This window comes from Arabidopsis lyrata (genome assembly GCF_000004255.2).
Source record: "Arabidopsis lyrata subsp. lyrata unplaced genomic scaffold ARALYscaffold_5, whole genome shotgun sequence".
In the NCBI taxonomy this organism is placed as follows: Eukaryota; Viridiplantae; Streptophyta; class Magnoliopsida; order Brassicales; family Brassicaceae; genus Arabidopsis; species Arabidopsis lyrata.
Genome location: NW_003302551.1, coordinates 7,049,659 through 7,066,187, shown reverse-complemented (window position 1 = coordinate 7,066,187; position 16,529 = coordinate 7,049,659). Strand labels below are relative to the sequence as shown.

General features: G+C 38.2%; 2 protein-coding genes across 2 annotated transcripts; both read left to right on the top strand.

Moving 5' to 3' along the window:
- The first annotated feature begins 4,176 nt into the window (after positions 1–4,176).
- Positions 4,177–6,002, top strand: LOC9313302. The gene is given in 5 exon segments (XM_021026059.1): positions 4,177–4,404; positions 4,529–4,656; positions 5,410–5,499; positions 5,502–5,579; positions 5,673–6,002. Coding segments are annotated over 4 exon segments (369 nt in total). The 5' UTR covers positions 4,177–4,404; positions 4,529–4,640; the 3' UTR covers positions 5,858–6,002.
- Positions 6,003–8,635: 2,633 nt separating this feature from the next.
- LOC9313301 (putative ABC transporter B family member 8) lies at positions 8,636–14,691 on the top strand. Its single transcript, XM_021024122.1, has 9 exons — positions 8,636–9,263; positions 9,855–9,909; positions 10,023–10,198; positions 10,756–11,213; positions 11,291–11,837; positions 11,913–12,092; positions 12,166–13,458; positions 13,565–13,977; positions 14,240–14,691. The coding sequence occupies exons 1-9, from the start codon at positions 9,027–9,029 to the stop codon at positions 14,604–14,606; spliced, it is 3,726 nt and encodes a 1,241-aa protein (XP_020879781.1). The 5' UTR covers positions 8,636–9,026; the 3' UTR covers positions 14,607–14,691.
- Positions 14,692–16,529: the final 1,838 nt, after the last annotated feature.

Below are 16,529 nucleotides of genomic sequence, written 5' to 3'. Positions count from 1 at the left end.
TTAAGCTTCATATTGTGCTTGTTGAGCTGGCGAAAACAGTCGCGTAGATGGGCTATGTGATCGCTTTCTTCAAGGGATTTGACTAACATGTCGTCGATATAAACTTCCATCGTCTTCCCGAGCTGTTCGGAGAACATCCTGTTGACGAGCCGTTGATACGTTGCGCCAGCATTCTTGAGTCCGAAGGGCATGACTTTGTAACAGTAGATACCTCGGTCTGTGATGAATGCTGTCTTCTCGCGATCGTCGGGGTGCATGAGAATCTGATTGTATCCTGCGAAAGCATCCATGAATGATAGTAACTTATTTCCCACGGTTGCTTCCACTAAACGATCGATATGTGGGAGCGGAAAACTGTCTTTAGGGCAAGCTTTGTTCAGATCGGTGAAATCGACGCAGACTCTCCACTTGCCGTTCTTCTTTTTAACCACGACAGGATTTGCTAACCAGTTGTATCTTGCTTCAGAGATCGAGCCGATCTTCAGGAGCTTTTCTACTTCGGCGTTCACTGCATCTGCGCGATCCCGACCCAGTTTTCTTCGCTTCTGCTTGATGGGCTTGAAAGATGGGTCAACATTCAGCTCGTGGCAGATTACGTCGATGCTTACCCTAGGTAAATCTTCAGCCGACCAGGCGAAAGTGTCGATGTTCTCTTTGAGGAATGAGATGAGCTCGGTCTTGATTTCCTAGGTTAAGTCGCTGCCAATTTCCACGCATCGTTCAAGCCGTTCGTCGTCGAGGCTAATGGAGATTACAGGGTCCGAGGTAGGCTTCTTCTCCTCGCGCGCCTCCTCGATCTGTAATTGCTATAACTGTTTAGATATAGCCTTCTCTTCACTCCGGCCAAGTTTTGATTTCTTGTGATCCGTTTCAGCCTTCGCTTCAGTGACAGGGTTTCGGAGTTTGTGTGCTGCCATGAAACACATCCGAGAATTTTTCTGACTGCCCCAGATCGTTTTCACGCCATTGGGGGTCGGGAATTTGACACACAGATGATATGTTGATGCGATAGCTCGCATTAGGTTTAACCACGGAGTTCCCATTATGACGTTGTAGATGGTAGGTCGATCGGTGACAGAGAAGTTGACTATCTTTGTTACCCCGCCGGCTCGGACTGGTAGTTGGATGGTTCCAAGCGTCATCAAAGTTTCCCCTGAAAATCCGAGGACAGGCCTCGGGGTCGGAATCACCTGTGACATGTCGATGTTCATTTGCCGGAGCGTTTCACGAAAGATTACGTCGATGGTGCTGCCAGTGTCAATTAATACTCGGTAAATATCATGGTCTCCTATCGCTAAAGTGACGACGATCGGATCGTTATGAGGCATGTCGAGCCCGTTTGTCTCGCTTTCTTCGAATGTGATCACGTCGTTAGGTCGATCGAAGCGTCTTGTCCAGTTGCTAGGCGTCTCGGCTCGGCGTTGATAAGCTTTAATTGCCGCTACGGTGTCAGGACAGTATGGCGATCCACCCATTATGGTAAGAACCTTCTACCGTGTACCATCTCGGTCTTCGTCTTTCGACCCCCGGGTTCTTTTCTGAGACTCCTGGTTCCTTGGTTCGGGATCTCTTCCCGGGTTGGTCTGCTCGGGCTCTGGTTCTGGCTCGAGGTCCTTAAGAGTAACATTCGTCCCGAGCTCTCCAGCTAGGAATTTGGTTGCTAACTTGGCTCCGAGGCTTCGGCATCTCGAGTTATGATGGCCAAAAATTTTGTGGTATTCGCAGTATTCTTGATCATTGCTCGGTGGCTGATCCCTTGTCCAAGTGAAGGACTCTCTTCCTCGCCCACGACCTCGGCCTCTGCCGCGGCCGCGGCCTCGGGGCGTATCAATCTGATAGCTATGGTATCCTGAGAAATTGCGCCCCTCGTGATGCGTATACGTACCGCTCTCGCGTGTTTTTTCTGGACCGGAGGCGTCGCTTGGGCTTTTTCGGCTTTCTCGGCCCGGGGCGCCTGTTTCGTTGGCTCGTGCCTCTTCGCTAGTAGCGCCATCCCTTCTTCGTGGGCGACGAAATCCGAGGCTCGGTGCAGCGCGTCGCGAATTGTTGTCGGTTTAGACAGATTCAACTCTTTCCTGAACTCTAACTTATACCAGAGGGCTTTCTTTAAAGCCGAAAGAGCGGCTACATCTGTAATTCCTTTTACCTTGGCTAGCGTCGATTTGAAGGTTTTGAGGAAATCTCTTAACGGCTCGGTGGGCTGTTGAGACAGGGACCACAGATCTGCGTCGGAGGTTCCGGGGTCGATGAGCACGGAGTATTGCTTGAGGAACAGTGTCGACAGCTCGTCAAAACTGTCAATCGAGTTTCGTTCCAATCTTGAAAACCACTCTAATGCGGGTCCTTTGAGGTGTTCCACGAACAGTAGGCACAGACCTGCATCCTTTTCCCCGGGTTTGAACCTGGCTCGGGCCACAGATATCACGAACGATTTAATGTGGCACTTTGGATCGGTTGATCCGTTATACGAGTCGATTTGAACTTTCCCAGATTGGACATCGTCGTTTCGGAAATTCTTTTGGTGAAAGGAGTATTCCGAAATTCTTCTAAAATTCGGTCGATGTTCGGTGCGGAGGATGAAACGCTATGTATCTGGGTTTTGAGGAGCTTCATATCAGCTTCCGCCTTGGCTGAGAAGGCTCGGATCTTGCTTAGCTCATCTTCTCTTTCAGATTCTTCGGCCCACCTTATGTTTTCCTCAGTTTCTTCATCGTCAGTGAGATCTGTTCGCTCGGCGGAGTTAGCTCCGGCTTGGGTACGCTCATCTTGTAGATCGTCTGGCTCGTCCGTTAAATCCACTACGTCTGGCTCGGTGGGGTCATCTTGGTTCTCGCGTCTGGCAGGGTCGGCTCAGGTTGCGACTCTTGTGTTGCCGGTTGGTGTCGCGAACGTGAGTCTTGTTGGGTTGATGCCAGGTAAATCCCTCCGAGCTCGTGGCGGCCGAGTCTGGAAACGCGTTGTTTTTTGTTGCCCACGTGTTGCGATTTTGTCGACTCGCTGCGCCAAGGTTTTGTTAGCTTTCTCTTGGTCATCAGCTTTCTTCTGGAATTTAACCATCAGATCTTTCAGTTCGGCTAGAGTCGCTATGATCGTCGGATCGGCTTGAGGATTCTGAGGGTTCAGAGGGTTCGGGATCCCTCCTCCAGCTGGTGGTGTCTGACGACCGTCTTCGTTCATCGTCCTTTTCGGTAATCGAGTTTTGTGTCTTAGGGTAAGAGAATTCTAAAGAATCCCCACAGGCGGCGCCAAACTGTGGAAGTCAAAACTAACACAATCGAGATTTGTCTAGGGTTTAAATTTAGGGATACGACATATGCGAATTCTCAAAGAACAACAGAAAACAATTGCAACCAAAGATGGTGTTCTTGATCTTATTGATGAAAAAAGTAGTTTTGATCGTACAAGAGTTTGATCGTAAAAGAAAAAGGTGTTTGTGCTGTGAGAGCTTTGCGTAGTGTAAAGTCTAGAGCGATATTGCTTCCCCTTTGCTTGAGCCTTGAGTCTCTTTATATATAGGTGATAAACCGCCTCTCCAGCGATATTCCCGGAAGATTTCCATTTATCTTGAAGTCGGCTCAGAATATCGCGGATTAGGATAGTTTCCTTATTTTTCGGGGGTTTCCTGATTTGAGTTGATCTTTCGAGATTCTCCCCTATCATTTCCGGGTCTATCGGAAATGATCCTTCGGAAATGATACCTTACTTGGAAATGATACTTTGAAGGTGAATATTTACCAAGTCTTTGCCTCGGGTGATGACGAAGACTTCGCCTCGGAGAACTTGTGCAACCGGCTCGGGTATACAGGAAGGACTGGCTCGGGCACTCTAGAATGGCTTGTTTGAGTACCCCGAGGCGACTGGCTCGGGTGCTCCGAGGCGATTGGGTTTGGGTGCTCCGAGGCGATTGAGCTGGAGTACTTCCGAGGCGACTGGGCTCGGGTAACCCCAAGGCAATTGGGCTCGGGTGCTTGAGACGTCTTGTTCAGGTATTCCCGAGGCGAGGGGCTCGGGTCTACTAAATCGATTAGGTGGATAACCTGAGGTGGCTGATGCGATATCCCGAGGTGATCTCTGTAAAACTCTCGAGGTGTTCAAAGTCTGGCTCGGAGCCAAAGGATGGAATCCGACCCCAACATGTACCATTGGATGTTATTAGATTCTCGTGGAATGGTTTTAGTACCTAATAGGAATGCTAGTGGACATTTTATTATATCAGGTCATTGTTAAGTATGGTCTCTTTGCTCAGTATCTCAGGACATTTTTACATATGAATGAGATATCAATTTTAGGACTTTTTCTTACTCGATATTGCAAGAATCTTGTGTAGATTCTGTCTGTAATAAGGGAGCCTCTCTTAAGTCAACCTTTAGCAACTCTTGCCTTTCATTTATCCTTCTCCACTAGGTAAGTCTCTATTCTTTCTTTCGTCAAGTGCAGCTAGAAGTCAAGCTCTCTTTTATTTCTAAAACTATGTGTGACGATTTATAGGTTTCCTTCTAGTAATGACTTATAATTTTCTCTGTCTTAGTTTAGTATTGACAATATACTTAGCTTCAATTAAGCTATTGGGAGATCGAGTTTTGGTTAAGACCAAAGAGGCAGAGGAAAAGACTTGACTTTTGAATATAGAGAATTGAGAGATGGATGATAGTGAAGGTAGCATCAAACTTGTTTAATTAGTTTGGTTTCTGAAACATCATTTTGTGGATATTATTAGTGGTAAGTGTGGATGTAGGATTCACACTCGATTGTCTTTAAGTATATTTGTGGAGAAAAACTCTAAAATCAACCAAGAAACTAAATAAAGCGAAAGAACTTGGAAAGAATAAAATAGTAAAAAGCCTTGCAAAATTGTAAAATAAAAAGTATGTTGTATTGCTTGATCGTAAGAGGAAAAAAAGTTGTTCTCCCTCAAACACATGCGTTTGAGGTTGTTTTTATAGAGAAAACATGATCAATGCGGTCATTTACTGCTCATAATTGCATTGATCCGCATTAATCATGTAGGTTACAATTTGACCGAAACGGCTTGAATTTGAACTATCTTGGGCTTCGCGTGGATCTTCCGAACTCTTTTTTGTTGACTCCGAACTCTTGCGTCTTGATGCTGCCGCGAACCTCGAACAATATTCTCTTCGCTTCGGCCTTCTTTTATGCGAACAGTATATTGAATAAGAGCGAACTCCGTACTGGTAAAGATCGAGCTCTTTAATAAACTGAATCAAACTTCCGACAGGTCGAGCTCGATTCTGGCAATGAAACATCTAGGAATCCAAGAGGATTATTATGTAATAATGACGTGGACAGATCCAAGTGGATCCTACCGAAGATGTGTGGGATCCGATCCCAACAGTAAGCTAGATTAGCTGCATTGATTTCACTTATGTGGTTCGTCACTTTTGTTTTAAGAATTCTCAGAAGTTCCTGATCTAAGTAAGTGGTTTTCGAGTTATGTCTATGAGTCACCGATGTTGGATACAAGTGATGGTCTTGAGTTTCTTGAAGTAAAGGTACAAAGGAAATGGAATTAGTCTCTTCTCAGGCTAAAGATATGTCTCAATCGCAGGTTGAGTTTTCAGGTGAGTAAAGAGATTTGTTTACTAATAAAGTGACTCAATAAGTTTGTCGTCAAGAAGCCTGAATTTCACTTGTTCTATTTCATGTTCTAACAGAAGATATAATGAATCTCGTCGTTGAGGACAGTGACATAGATGAAGACTGCAGTATTTGAGGAAAACCTAAGAGAAAAGGTAGCAGTATTTTTCGAAAACCTAAGAGAAAGGAAGAGGCTACAACAACCTATGAAGCTGAACTAACTTACTTGAGGAATCGAGTCCAATATCTAGAAACGAAGTAAGGATTTTGCATGATGTCATTAATAACTTCCTTGGCAAAAGTAGTATATAGAAGTTAGGATATTAGTTTAAGTATTGGATTGAGACTTGTGTTATGTATGAATTGATTTTTGGTTTATGAAATGATGTATATCTTTTGGATGTTTATTATTATTCTTATATATATATATATATATATATATATATATTGGATATTTTGAAAACTAAACAGGTTCCACCAAATGCAAATAGCTTAAAACAACCGCATAAAATTAGAGTTATGGCACTGAAATTATAGCATCATAAAAATTATAGATCATAGCTTATATATATCGCTATTATAAGTCGTTATATCAAAGTGTTTGCCTAATACTATGGTAGAATGCTCTATAATAATATACCAAAAAAACGCTATCGTATGTAGGGGGTCTACCATAACAGGGGCATAAGACAGCGTTTATGCAAACGCTATTAATGACATATAATAGCTCTTACCTCTTGCTAATAATGTAGATATTTCTTGTAGTGATTTAAAGAAGAAGAAATGGTGAAATATGTGGAAGAACGCAAAGAAGCTACAAGAAGCATACCCTTAAGCTCGAAGTCAAGGAAGGGAGTAATGATACGGTTAATGCGTTTTGGTGTTTTTCTTTATGTGTTAGAGTTATAATAGTTTTGGTGTTTTTCCTTGTTTTCCTTCTTATGTTCAAGAAGTCGTGGCCTATATAAAGGTTCTTTATGCTAATGAAAACACAACTTTCAACAATTAACCTAGTTCTCTAAAGAGGCTTGTGTATATACTACAGAAAAAGCGAGTATTAATAACACTATATAAACGCTATAGAATGATACAAGAATGATACAATAGTGTTATTAAAAACGTTATCTCATCACCCGCGATAATAGATCGGTCATTTTAGATAGCGGTTTTTCGTATTGCTATTGTATCTTCTTTTTTTTTTTTTTTTTTTTTTTTTTTTTTTTGAAAACGTCTATTGTATCTTTTTTTAATATAGCACTTTCCTATCAACAATCACATATGTTTTAATAGCACTTTAATTTTGTTATTATTTAATAAAGATCTGGGTTGTTTTGCATTAAAATTTTAATTTTTAATTCCAAAAGCTCCAAATTTAATTTACGAGAACAAAATAATAAATTATAAGAAACCAAACAAAAAGCTGAATTAAATCATCGTAAATTGGAAATTCCATAATAGCAAACGTGAGAAGAGGCGTTGGGCATTCAAGGAATTATTCAACAAACGTTTTATTCAAGCAAATTTAAGTTATGTGAATGTTTACTTCTAAATTCTCGAACTCGAAACACGAATGAACAAACAACCTATAGGTCACATAATTATATGTCTAAAGTCTCAATACTCCGTTGTTCAGCTGCCATAGGCAGCGACCCATCTCTACCAGCAAGTAAATCAAGTTTCGATAAGTTCACAAGAACACCATAACTAAGTGATGTTTAATTGTTATGAGATCAAGCTCGTCCGAGTCTAGGTTCAAGCAAATAAGACCCACAATTTGCGAATCCTACTTCCCTATGTTCAACAACTAATTCATGTCGTTAACCATATGGATTGAGATTAAGAATAGACGAAGAATAGTGTAAACAAACCAACCCTAGGAATCGTAACCTAAAATAATTGAGCATGAGCTCCCCTTTGAATGATCCTTCAAACCAACAAGTAAACTACTCAATCATGCTTAAAGATATCATCAAAGCAAGGTTTAAGAAACTCATATGCATAAATCGATAAGAAGAGAAAAGGTTTTCAATGATTACTCCTGAAATTTGGTCTAAATAGTAACCGCTGAATCCGACTGAATCTATTTGAATTGCTGAATCTGACCGAATTTTATTATGATTTTTTTCGGAATCTGGTTAAATAATTTAGAATTTAAATTGTAACCGCTGAATTTTTGGAAAAATCAGTTAGATATATAAACTTATAAATATACTAAATTAAAGTTTTTTTATTAACATTATTAATAAAATAAAAAAATAAAAACATTTAATTTAAATTCTTATAGATTTAATAATCTTATTAAGATAACAACCTAATTTAGCAAATAAACTACTCATTCTGTTTTAAAATATAGGATGTTTTGGAGAAAAAAAATGTGTTTCACAATATAAGATGATTTCAAGTTTCTAGGTAAATTATATATTAATTTAATATTTTATGATTATTTATACTTTGTCATCTCTTTCATTATTAGTTGACCTTTTTAAAAGTAAATATTTCTTAATTTGCGTGGTTTTTACCTAAAACATCTTATATTCTAAAACAAAGGGGGTATAATTCATAAAAAGGCAGTTGTTAAAATTTTAAGTTAATATATTTAAAGTTTATCAAAAATAATTATCATATGAAACCTTAAACTATTAAAATTAATTATTAATTGGTTACAAACTTATTTTTATTCTTTAGCCATCAATATAAACCTAACTTATTTTTATTCTCTAGTCATCATTAATTCCATCATTATTTATGTCTTTTACTTTTTAAGGAAAGTTAACTAATCAATTTCTATGATCATTACACAAACTAATTAAAAATTTCTGAAAATTATGATTTATAATGTAAAGTAGTCTTAGTTTATTAAAAATCTAAAAACATAAAAACATAACAAACTTAAAAATATGATGTAACCAAATGATGTAACTAAAATTCCTCAAGTTTTTTTTTTTCTGTAAATGATGTGACCAAAAAAATTCTAAATAATTCTTTAACAATTCCTCAAACTAATTTCACTATTTAGACTCAGTATTAGATGATTGTCGAAGTAGACGAAGTCGAAGTAAGTGGTATATATCACTCTCTCTTTTATGCATGGTTGTTGATTGGTCATATAATATAAAGTAAACAAAAAGAAGGAGGATTATGCGGTTGGTTAGTCGGTGACCCAATGAAATCAACTTGTGATGAAATAGAATTATCAACAACCATAAGAGAAAAGCATAATAAAGAATACCTACATTATTGAACATCACATATAAAAGCAAATTATATTATATTGTTAAAACATACAAAAGCAAAAGCTCCTCCCACCTTCCATTTTAGGTGTAAACACTTCAACTATCACTTGGCGCACTCTTCTTGTAGTTAATGAATACTCTTCTCAACGAGGTTTAAGAAAAAAATCAAGAAGAGCAAAAGACAAAAGAAGAATTAAGATGAGATCTCAGGAGAAAACCTCAACGGTATCATTTAAATCGAGTAGTAACACACACGTAATATTTCGGTTTGCGGATTGGGTAGATATAGTTCTTATGGTACTTGGTACTGTGGGAGCCATTGGAGATGGAATGTCCACGAATGTAGCGTTAGTATTCGCAAGCAGGATCATGAATTCTTTGGGCTACGGTCAACACAATCCTAGTTCCACAACTTTCAAGGAAGAGATTCAAAAGGTTAGTCATCTTTTAATTCAGTTTGTTTTTACAATTATTACACGTCTAACATAAAGAGTCGAAATCGCGGCCAAGAACAAACAGGTTGGATTGATTCTACTATCGAATTACTATTTGTTATATCTATTCCAGAAATAATTTATTAAAATTAAAAATAATGAGTAGAGAAAGGTGAAAACAAGAATTGTTTAAATCTTTTTTTGGTCGAAGGGGTTTAATTATTTCTATCTATTTATGGAATGATATATGTACCGATGTACGTATGTGAATAGATTTTTGCTCGTGGGAGTTTTTTATACACAGGTATCGGTATCGCTCAACTGATATGCAGTTCAGTTCTTGATGACACAATGATCCATTCGTTGAAGAAAGATACTGATTATCGTATTCATGTGTGATCCTTTTAAGTTTTAGCTCATAATAGTTTAATTCGTTTCCATGATTTTATTTTTGTAAACTCTTTTCTTTTAGTTTCGTTAACCAACAAGCTATTTTAATTTCATAATATATGTTGAAAAGAAAATATATTCTTGAGTGATCAGATTTCTTAAAATCATTCGACCTAAGCATTGAATAATTTCTTCTATACAGTGCAGTTTATACTTTGTATACCTGGGATTGGCAATCTTGGGAGTGGCATTTATGGGTAATGTCAAATAGTTTTTTTTTTACATCATTCAAATAGTTTCTTAATTGTAAAGTAAATATGCATTAATTAAAATGAAGTTAAAATGTATGGAGTGGAATTTTTTGGTGCAGAGGGATATTGTTGGAGCAAAACCAGCGAGAGACAAGTTGTGAAGATTCGACGAACATATCTTGAAGCTGTTCTCCGACAAGAAGTTTCGTTCTTCGATTCAGATGTTTCCACTTCTGAAATCATTCACACTATTTCTACTGATACTTCTCTCATCCAACAACTTCTTAGTGAAAAGGTATCACATTTTGATAAAACAATTTTGATCTGTTATTTGTGCGGGCATAAAACTTATTAAGTTTAAGACTGTGGTTGACTTATGGTATAATTTGATATATACAAAAAAATATCTTAAAATACCACAAAAGTAATTGGTGTTTTAAACATATATAACTTTAGTAAAGAAAAGGTTAAAAGAGTCAGGGTTCATTAAGTTTTCAGTAATCTCCCCACGGATCAATCTTACTTTACATAATCGTAACGATATAAAAATATTTGATTTAAATGCAACAGATTAGTAAAAACCATTTTATTTTCTTATGACTATCGTACATTAGTTTATTAACAAAATAAGAAGAGTGTTTTGTTTTAGTAAATTTTTTATTAAAAAAAATTCAATATTACCACGAGAATCCTAAAATTGAAACAAAACATATGGTAGTAAATTTGTAATGACATACTTTTGTAAATAAAAATAATATTTTCAAAAAAGTGTTTTAAACATGTTCTGTCTTAATTGTTTTAAAATTATGTCATGTTGAAATTTTTTATCAATCTATTGCTAAATTACCACAGGTGCCCACATTCTTGATGCACATATCAGTTTTCATCACTGGCCTTCTGTTTTCGGCATACTTTTCATGGAGATTAACCGTCGTGGCCATCCCAACACTTGTTCTTCTTTTAATCCCAGGGTTGATCTATGGCAAATACCTTGTTCACTTATCTAAGAAATCTTTCAAAGAACACGCAAAAGCAAACTCCATCGTGGAACAAGCTCTAAGCTCCTTCAAGACCATTCTTTCATTCACAGCCGAGACTCAAATCATCAAGAAATACTCAGAGGTCTTGGAAAGACACAAAAAGCTTGGGTTAAAGCAAGGTCTCGCCAAAGGTTTAGCTGTGGGAAGCTCAGGGATTTCATTCACCATTTGGGCCTTTCTTGCTTGGTACGGAAGCAGATTGGTGATGCACAAACAAGAAACCGGTGGACGCATTTATGCAGCCGGGATCTCCTTCGTCTTGAGTGGCATGTAAGTAATCCTTGCATACTCTCAGATAATTGCAAACAATAATAAGTAATTTTTGGTTGAATGAATAAATGGTGCAGCTCTCTAGGGACGGCACTGACTGAAATAAGATATTTCTCGGAGGCTTCAGTTGCGGCAGCTCGAATATGTTCAAGGATTGATAGAATTTCAGAGATAGATGGTGAGGATACGACGAAAGGATTCATACCAGGAGATAAAATGAAGGGAAGAGTAGAATTTGAGCATGTAACTTTCATATATCCTTGTCGACCGAAATCAATAATTCTCAAGGATTTCACTCTTACTGCTGATGTTGGGAAAACCATAGCTCTAATGGGAGCTAGTGGAAGTGGTAAATCCACAGTGATCGCATTGCTACAACGGTTTTATGATCCATGTGAGGGGTGTGTGAGGATCGATGGGTTCGACATAAAGACTCTTCAGTTAAAATGGATGAGACGACACATTGGTGTTGTGAGTCAAGATCATCCTTTATTTGGAACGTCCATAAGGGAAAATCTAATGTTTGGGAAAGATAAGGCATCAATGGGTGAAGTTATTTCAGCTGCAAAGGCTGCAAATGCTCATGGCTTTATAACACAATTACCAAATGGTTATGATACACATGTATGTATTTGAGAATGAATTTATTTACATGATAATAATTTGTTGTATTTTGTTATAACATTGACATGAAAACAGATAGGCGATCGCGGTGCACTTTTATCAGGAGGTCAGAAGCAGCGGATTGCAATTGCACGGGCCATTATTAGAAATCCGGTTATTTTACTTCTAGATGAAGCAACAAGTGCACTAGATGGAGAATCTGAAACATTGATTCAAAATGCACTTGATCAAGTAGCCGCGGGACGAACTACACTGGTACTTTAAACTTTTCTCAAACTCTTATGTGCATTTATTTATTTTTGTAACAACTTCATCTATTGTGAAACAGGTGGTGGCGCATAAGCTTTCAACAGTTAGAGGAGCCAATATCATTGCTATGTTAGAAAATGGTTCCGTTAAAGAACTAGGTTCTCATGAAGATTTGATGACGAATAACAACCATTATGCAAAACTCGTAAACCTTCAAAGACAATGCGGTCATGAACATCGACAGGATCTTCAAGATAGAGTTAAAACTCCTGAGATACAACAACGTTGGTCTACTATGAACTGTGTCAATAGGCTAAGCAGAAGGTCATCTCCTGATCTCATTGATTCTCCTTACCCATTGGAAAGCATTAACACAGCCAAAATCAATGATAATCACCCTTCTACTTCATTCACCCGACTTCTTCCATTGGTTTCCCCTGAGTGGAAGTCTTCTCTTGTCGGTTGCATTTCAGCTGCAACATTTGGTGCAATCCAACCGGTTTATGCCTTAACCATTGGCGGTATGATCTCCGCATTTTTTGCAAAAAGCTCACAGGAAATGCAGGCTAAGATACGAATTTACTCCTTAATCTTCACTTCCCTCACCTTTCTCTCCATCACCCTTAATCTCCTTCAGCATTATAGTTTTGCAAAAATGGGTGAAAGGCTAATGCAAAGACTTCGGTTGAAAATGCTCGAACAAATCTTTACCTTTGAACCTGCCTGGTTTGATGTGGAAGAGAACTTTAGTGGTGAGCTTTGTTCAAGGCTTAGTAATGAAGTGTCCATTGTGAAGTCCTTAGTAGCCGACAGACTTTCGTTGCTTGTCCAGACCATTTCAGGTGTCACAATCGCAATGATTATAGGTCTACTACTTTCTTGGAAACTCGCGTTGGTGATGATCGCGGTCCAGCCTCTCTCTATCCTCTGCTTCTACACCAAAAAAGTTTTGCTCTCCAACATTTCCCACAATTATGCCTATGCACAAAACCGTAGCTCACAAATTGCATCGGAAGCTATTTACAACCACAAAATTATTACATCCTTAGGGTCTACAAAGAAGATCATAGAAATATTTGATAAGGCTCAATATAAGGCGAAAAGAAAGGGTAGGAAGGCAGCATGGCTTGCAGGCTTTGGGATGGGGTCGGCACAGTGCCTAACCTTCTTGACATGGGCATTAGACTTTTGGTATGGAGGAGTGTTGGTTCAAAAGGGGGAAATCTCGGCCGGGGATGTATTCAAGACGTTCTTTGTTTTGGTAAGCACCGGCAAGGTTATTGCGGAAGCAGGAAGCATGACTTCTGACCTCGCCAAGGGCTCTGCCGCCATGTCTTCCGTTTTCAAGATCCTTGACCGTCCTTCATCTCAAGTAAGTTATAGACATCCATTAACATTTTGTCATCTTCTATATGACGTTGAACAAATTTTCTTTGAATTCTTCATCGAATATTATTAATAATTAATGCTACATGTAGGAAAATACAAACCATGGAGCAAAAATTGAGACACTAATAGGGCGAATAGAACTGAAGAATATCGATTTTTCTTACCCTAACCAGCCTAGTATTCCAGTGCTTCGACAATTTTCCTTGGACATCAAGCCCGGGACAAGCATTGGATTGGTCGGTATATCAGGATGTGGTAAATCAACAGTGATAGCTTTGATCCAACGTTTCTACGATGTGGAAATAGGTTGTGTGAAAATAGACAGTGTAGATTTGCGAGATATAGATATTAAATGGTATAGAAAACATACTGCACTAGTGAGCCAAGAGCCAGTTGTTTACTCTGGAAGTATCCGAGACAATATTATACTCGGACGACCCGAAGCGATGGAGGATGAGGTGGTGGAGGCTGCTAAAGCCGCCAATGCTCATGATTTCATCTCGTAAGTGTGATTCCATTTTTACTAGTAATACACAAGTAGTATTTGCATCCTCCTTATACGGTTTGGCTAGTAGTTTAGTGTTTATGTTGTTATAGTCAAAACGTTTTTTGGTTTCTTTGATATATTAGATTTCAAAACTTATGATACGTAACTTTTGAAAGAGTTAACCAAATATAAATTTTCGTATACATTTTGTTATATTTTCTTCCATTATTAGCTTTGTTCAATTCTCTCTATGTTTTGTTTTTTTTCTTCTATAAAGGGCAATGGAAAAAGGATATGAAACCGAATGTGGAGAAAGAGGAGTGCAACTTTCAGGTGGTCAAAAACAGAGGATAGCTATCGCTAGAGCCTTTTTGAGAAGCCCTACAATACTTCTACTTGATGAGGTTACGAGTTCCTTGGACTCTGACTCAGAGCGGGAGGTTCAGGACGCTCTAGCTCTGATCATGGCTAACCGGAAGATGACAACAGTAGTAGTGGCTCACCGCCTCAACACCTTGAAAATATTGGATTGTATTGCAATGATCGCAGATGGAACCGTAATGGAGACAGGGAGTTACGACCACTTGAAAAATATTGGAGGCCAGTTCTCTAGACTTGTTCATGCTCATGATCTTAAATCTTGAAGAATTTTCATCAAAATTAGGTAATTTTTATTTTTGATATGTAAATTATTAGATACCTTTAAATGTGTCACATTATCAGTGAAAATTATATAAATATATATGTCACATAATCAATGAAAATTATGTACATATATATATATATATATATATATATATATATAGTTTTTAAATTATACAAAGTTATATAATTAAAATTGAGTAATGGGATATTTTGGGAGAAAAATATTTTTTGTAGGGCATCATAAAAGTAAAAAATGTTTTTTGGTTTCATCCAAAATTATTAATTGATATTTTTACAAAGCCTATTAGGAATGTGGCCTAACTTAACCCAAAAGCTAGCTCAAGAGTTAAGGGTTGCCACATCCTTTATATACTACCCAAAGATCTTAATCCCAAGCAATGTGGGACTTTCTAATAGGCCTCTTCGAGATGTGGGTGGGAAACGGTCCAACGGGAAACAGCCCAAGCCCAACATCTCGGAAATACAACAAGACATGCCACTTATATGGGCCACATAGGTGGGAAACCATTTGTGTGGGAATTTGCTTGTTGGGCCAACCATGGGCTCTGATACCATATTAGGAATGTGGCCTAACTTAACCCAAAAGCTAGCTCAAGAGTTAAGGATTGCCACATCCTTTATATACTACCCAAAGATCTTAATCCCAAGCAATGTGGGACATTCTAATAGGCCTCCTCGAGATGTGGGTGGGAAACGGTCCAACAGGAAACAGCCCAAGCCCAACATCTCGGAAATACAACAAGACATGCCACTTATATGGGCCACATAGGTGGGAAACCATTTTTGTGGGAAATTTGCTTGTTGGACCAACCTTGGGCTCTGATACCATATTAGGAATGTGGCCTAACTTAACCCAAAAGCTAGCTCAAGAGTTAAGGGTTGCCACATCCTTTATATACTACCCAAAGATCTTAATCCCAAACAATGTGGGACTTTCTAATAGGCCTCTTCGAGATGTGGGTGGGAAACGGTCCAACGGGAAACAGCCCAAGCCCAACATCTCGGAAATACAACAAGACATGCCACTTATATGGGCCACATAGGTGGAAAACCATTTGTGTGGGAATTTGCTTGTTGGGCCAACCTGTCTCTGATACCATATTAGGAATGTGGCCTAACTTAACACAAAAGCTAGCTCAAGAGTTAAGGATTGCCACATCCTTTATAAAGCCTTCTTAAATCATTGGAAAATTATCACAAAATATTCACAGAACCTTCTCATATTTTATATATATAGGATTTTGCATAAAAATTTAGTCAATATATATACTAAAATGATGTTGATAATATGATACTGAAAACGGCACAAATAAATTCAAATGATCATATCGCAATGGTTGAATCCCGACACTAATTTATGTGTTACTGTCCGAGATAGAGGTGAAACTTTACACAACCATCCATGAAAAATGTGACTGGGAGGACGAAGGAAATGTCTATATAAGATACGCAAGGTCATGGACCCATGATCATGAGTATGATTTTCTTTTTTTAAAAAAATTAGAGCTACTGAAAAGTTTTTTTTTTATATAAGTTTTCTTTGCATTTCGCATTAATGTATTTGATATTTGTGAGTACTAAAAAAATTACTTCTTAACGAAGGTTTTTTTTTTTTTGTAACGAAGATTTTGATCTCGATTATTTCATCTTTCTGTCAAAATCCTCTTGACCGGATATATCATCCACATATAAGATGATTATATACTTAATAATAAGATTATTACGCATTAGATTAAAGGTAGAACTAAGAAAAAAAGGAAGCTTGCTTATTGCAATAGCCTTACTCACATTTTTTTTTTTTTTTTGATAAACCCCATCGGCTATCCGGTCGGCCCCGGTAGGAACGCACCGAGGTGCTACATAGTGGACTAGTCCACCGTGTTAACGGTTAGGCCCTTACG

Bases quoted from the DNA above. Each gene is read 5' to 3' on its own strand.
- LOC9313301 (XM_021024122.1), top strand. From the start codon at position 9,027: ATGAGATCTCAGGAGAAAACCTCAACGGTATCATTTAAATCGAGTAGT. The intron at 9,910-10,022 runs GTAATGTCAAAT...TTTTTGGTGCAG, and splicing joins CTTGGGAGTGGCATTTATGG to AGGGATATTGTTGGAGCAAA. The intron at 10,199-10,755 runs GTATCACATTTT...AAATTACCACAG, and splicing joins AACAACTTCTTAGTGAAAAG to GTGCCCACATTCTTGATGCA.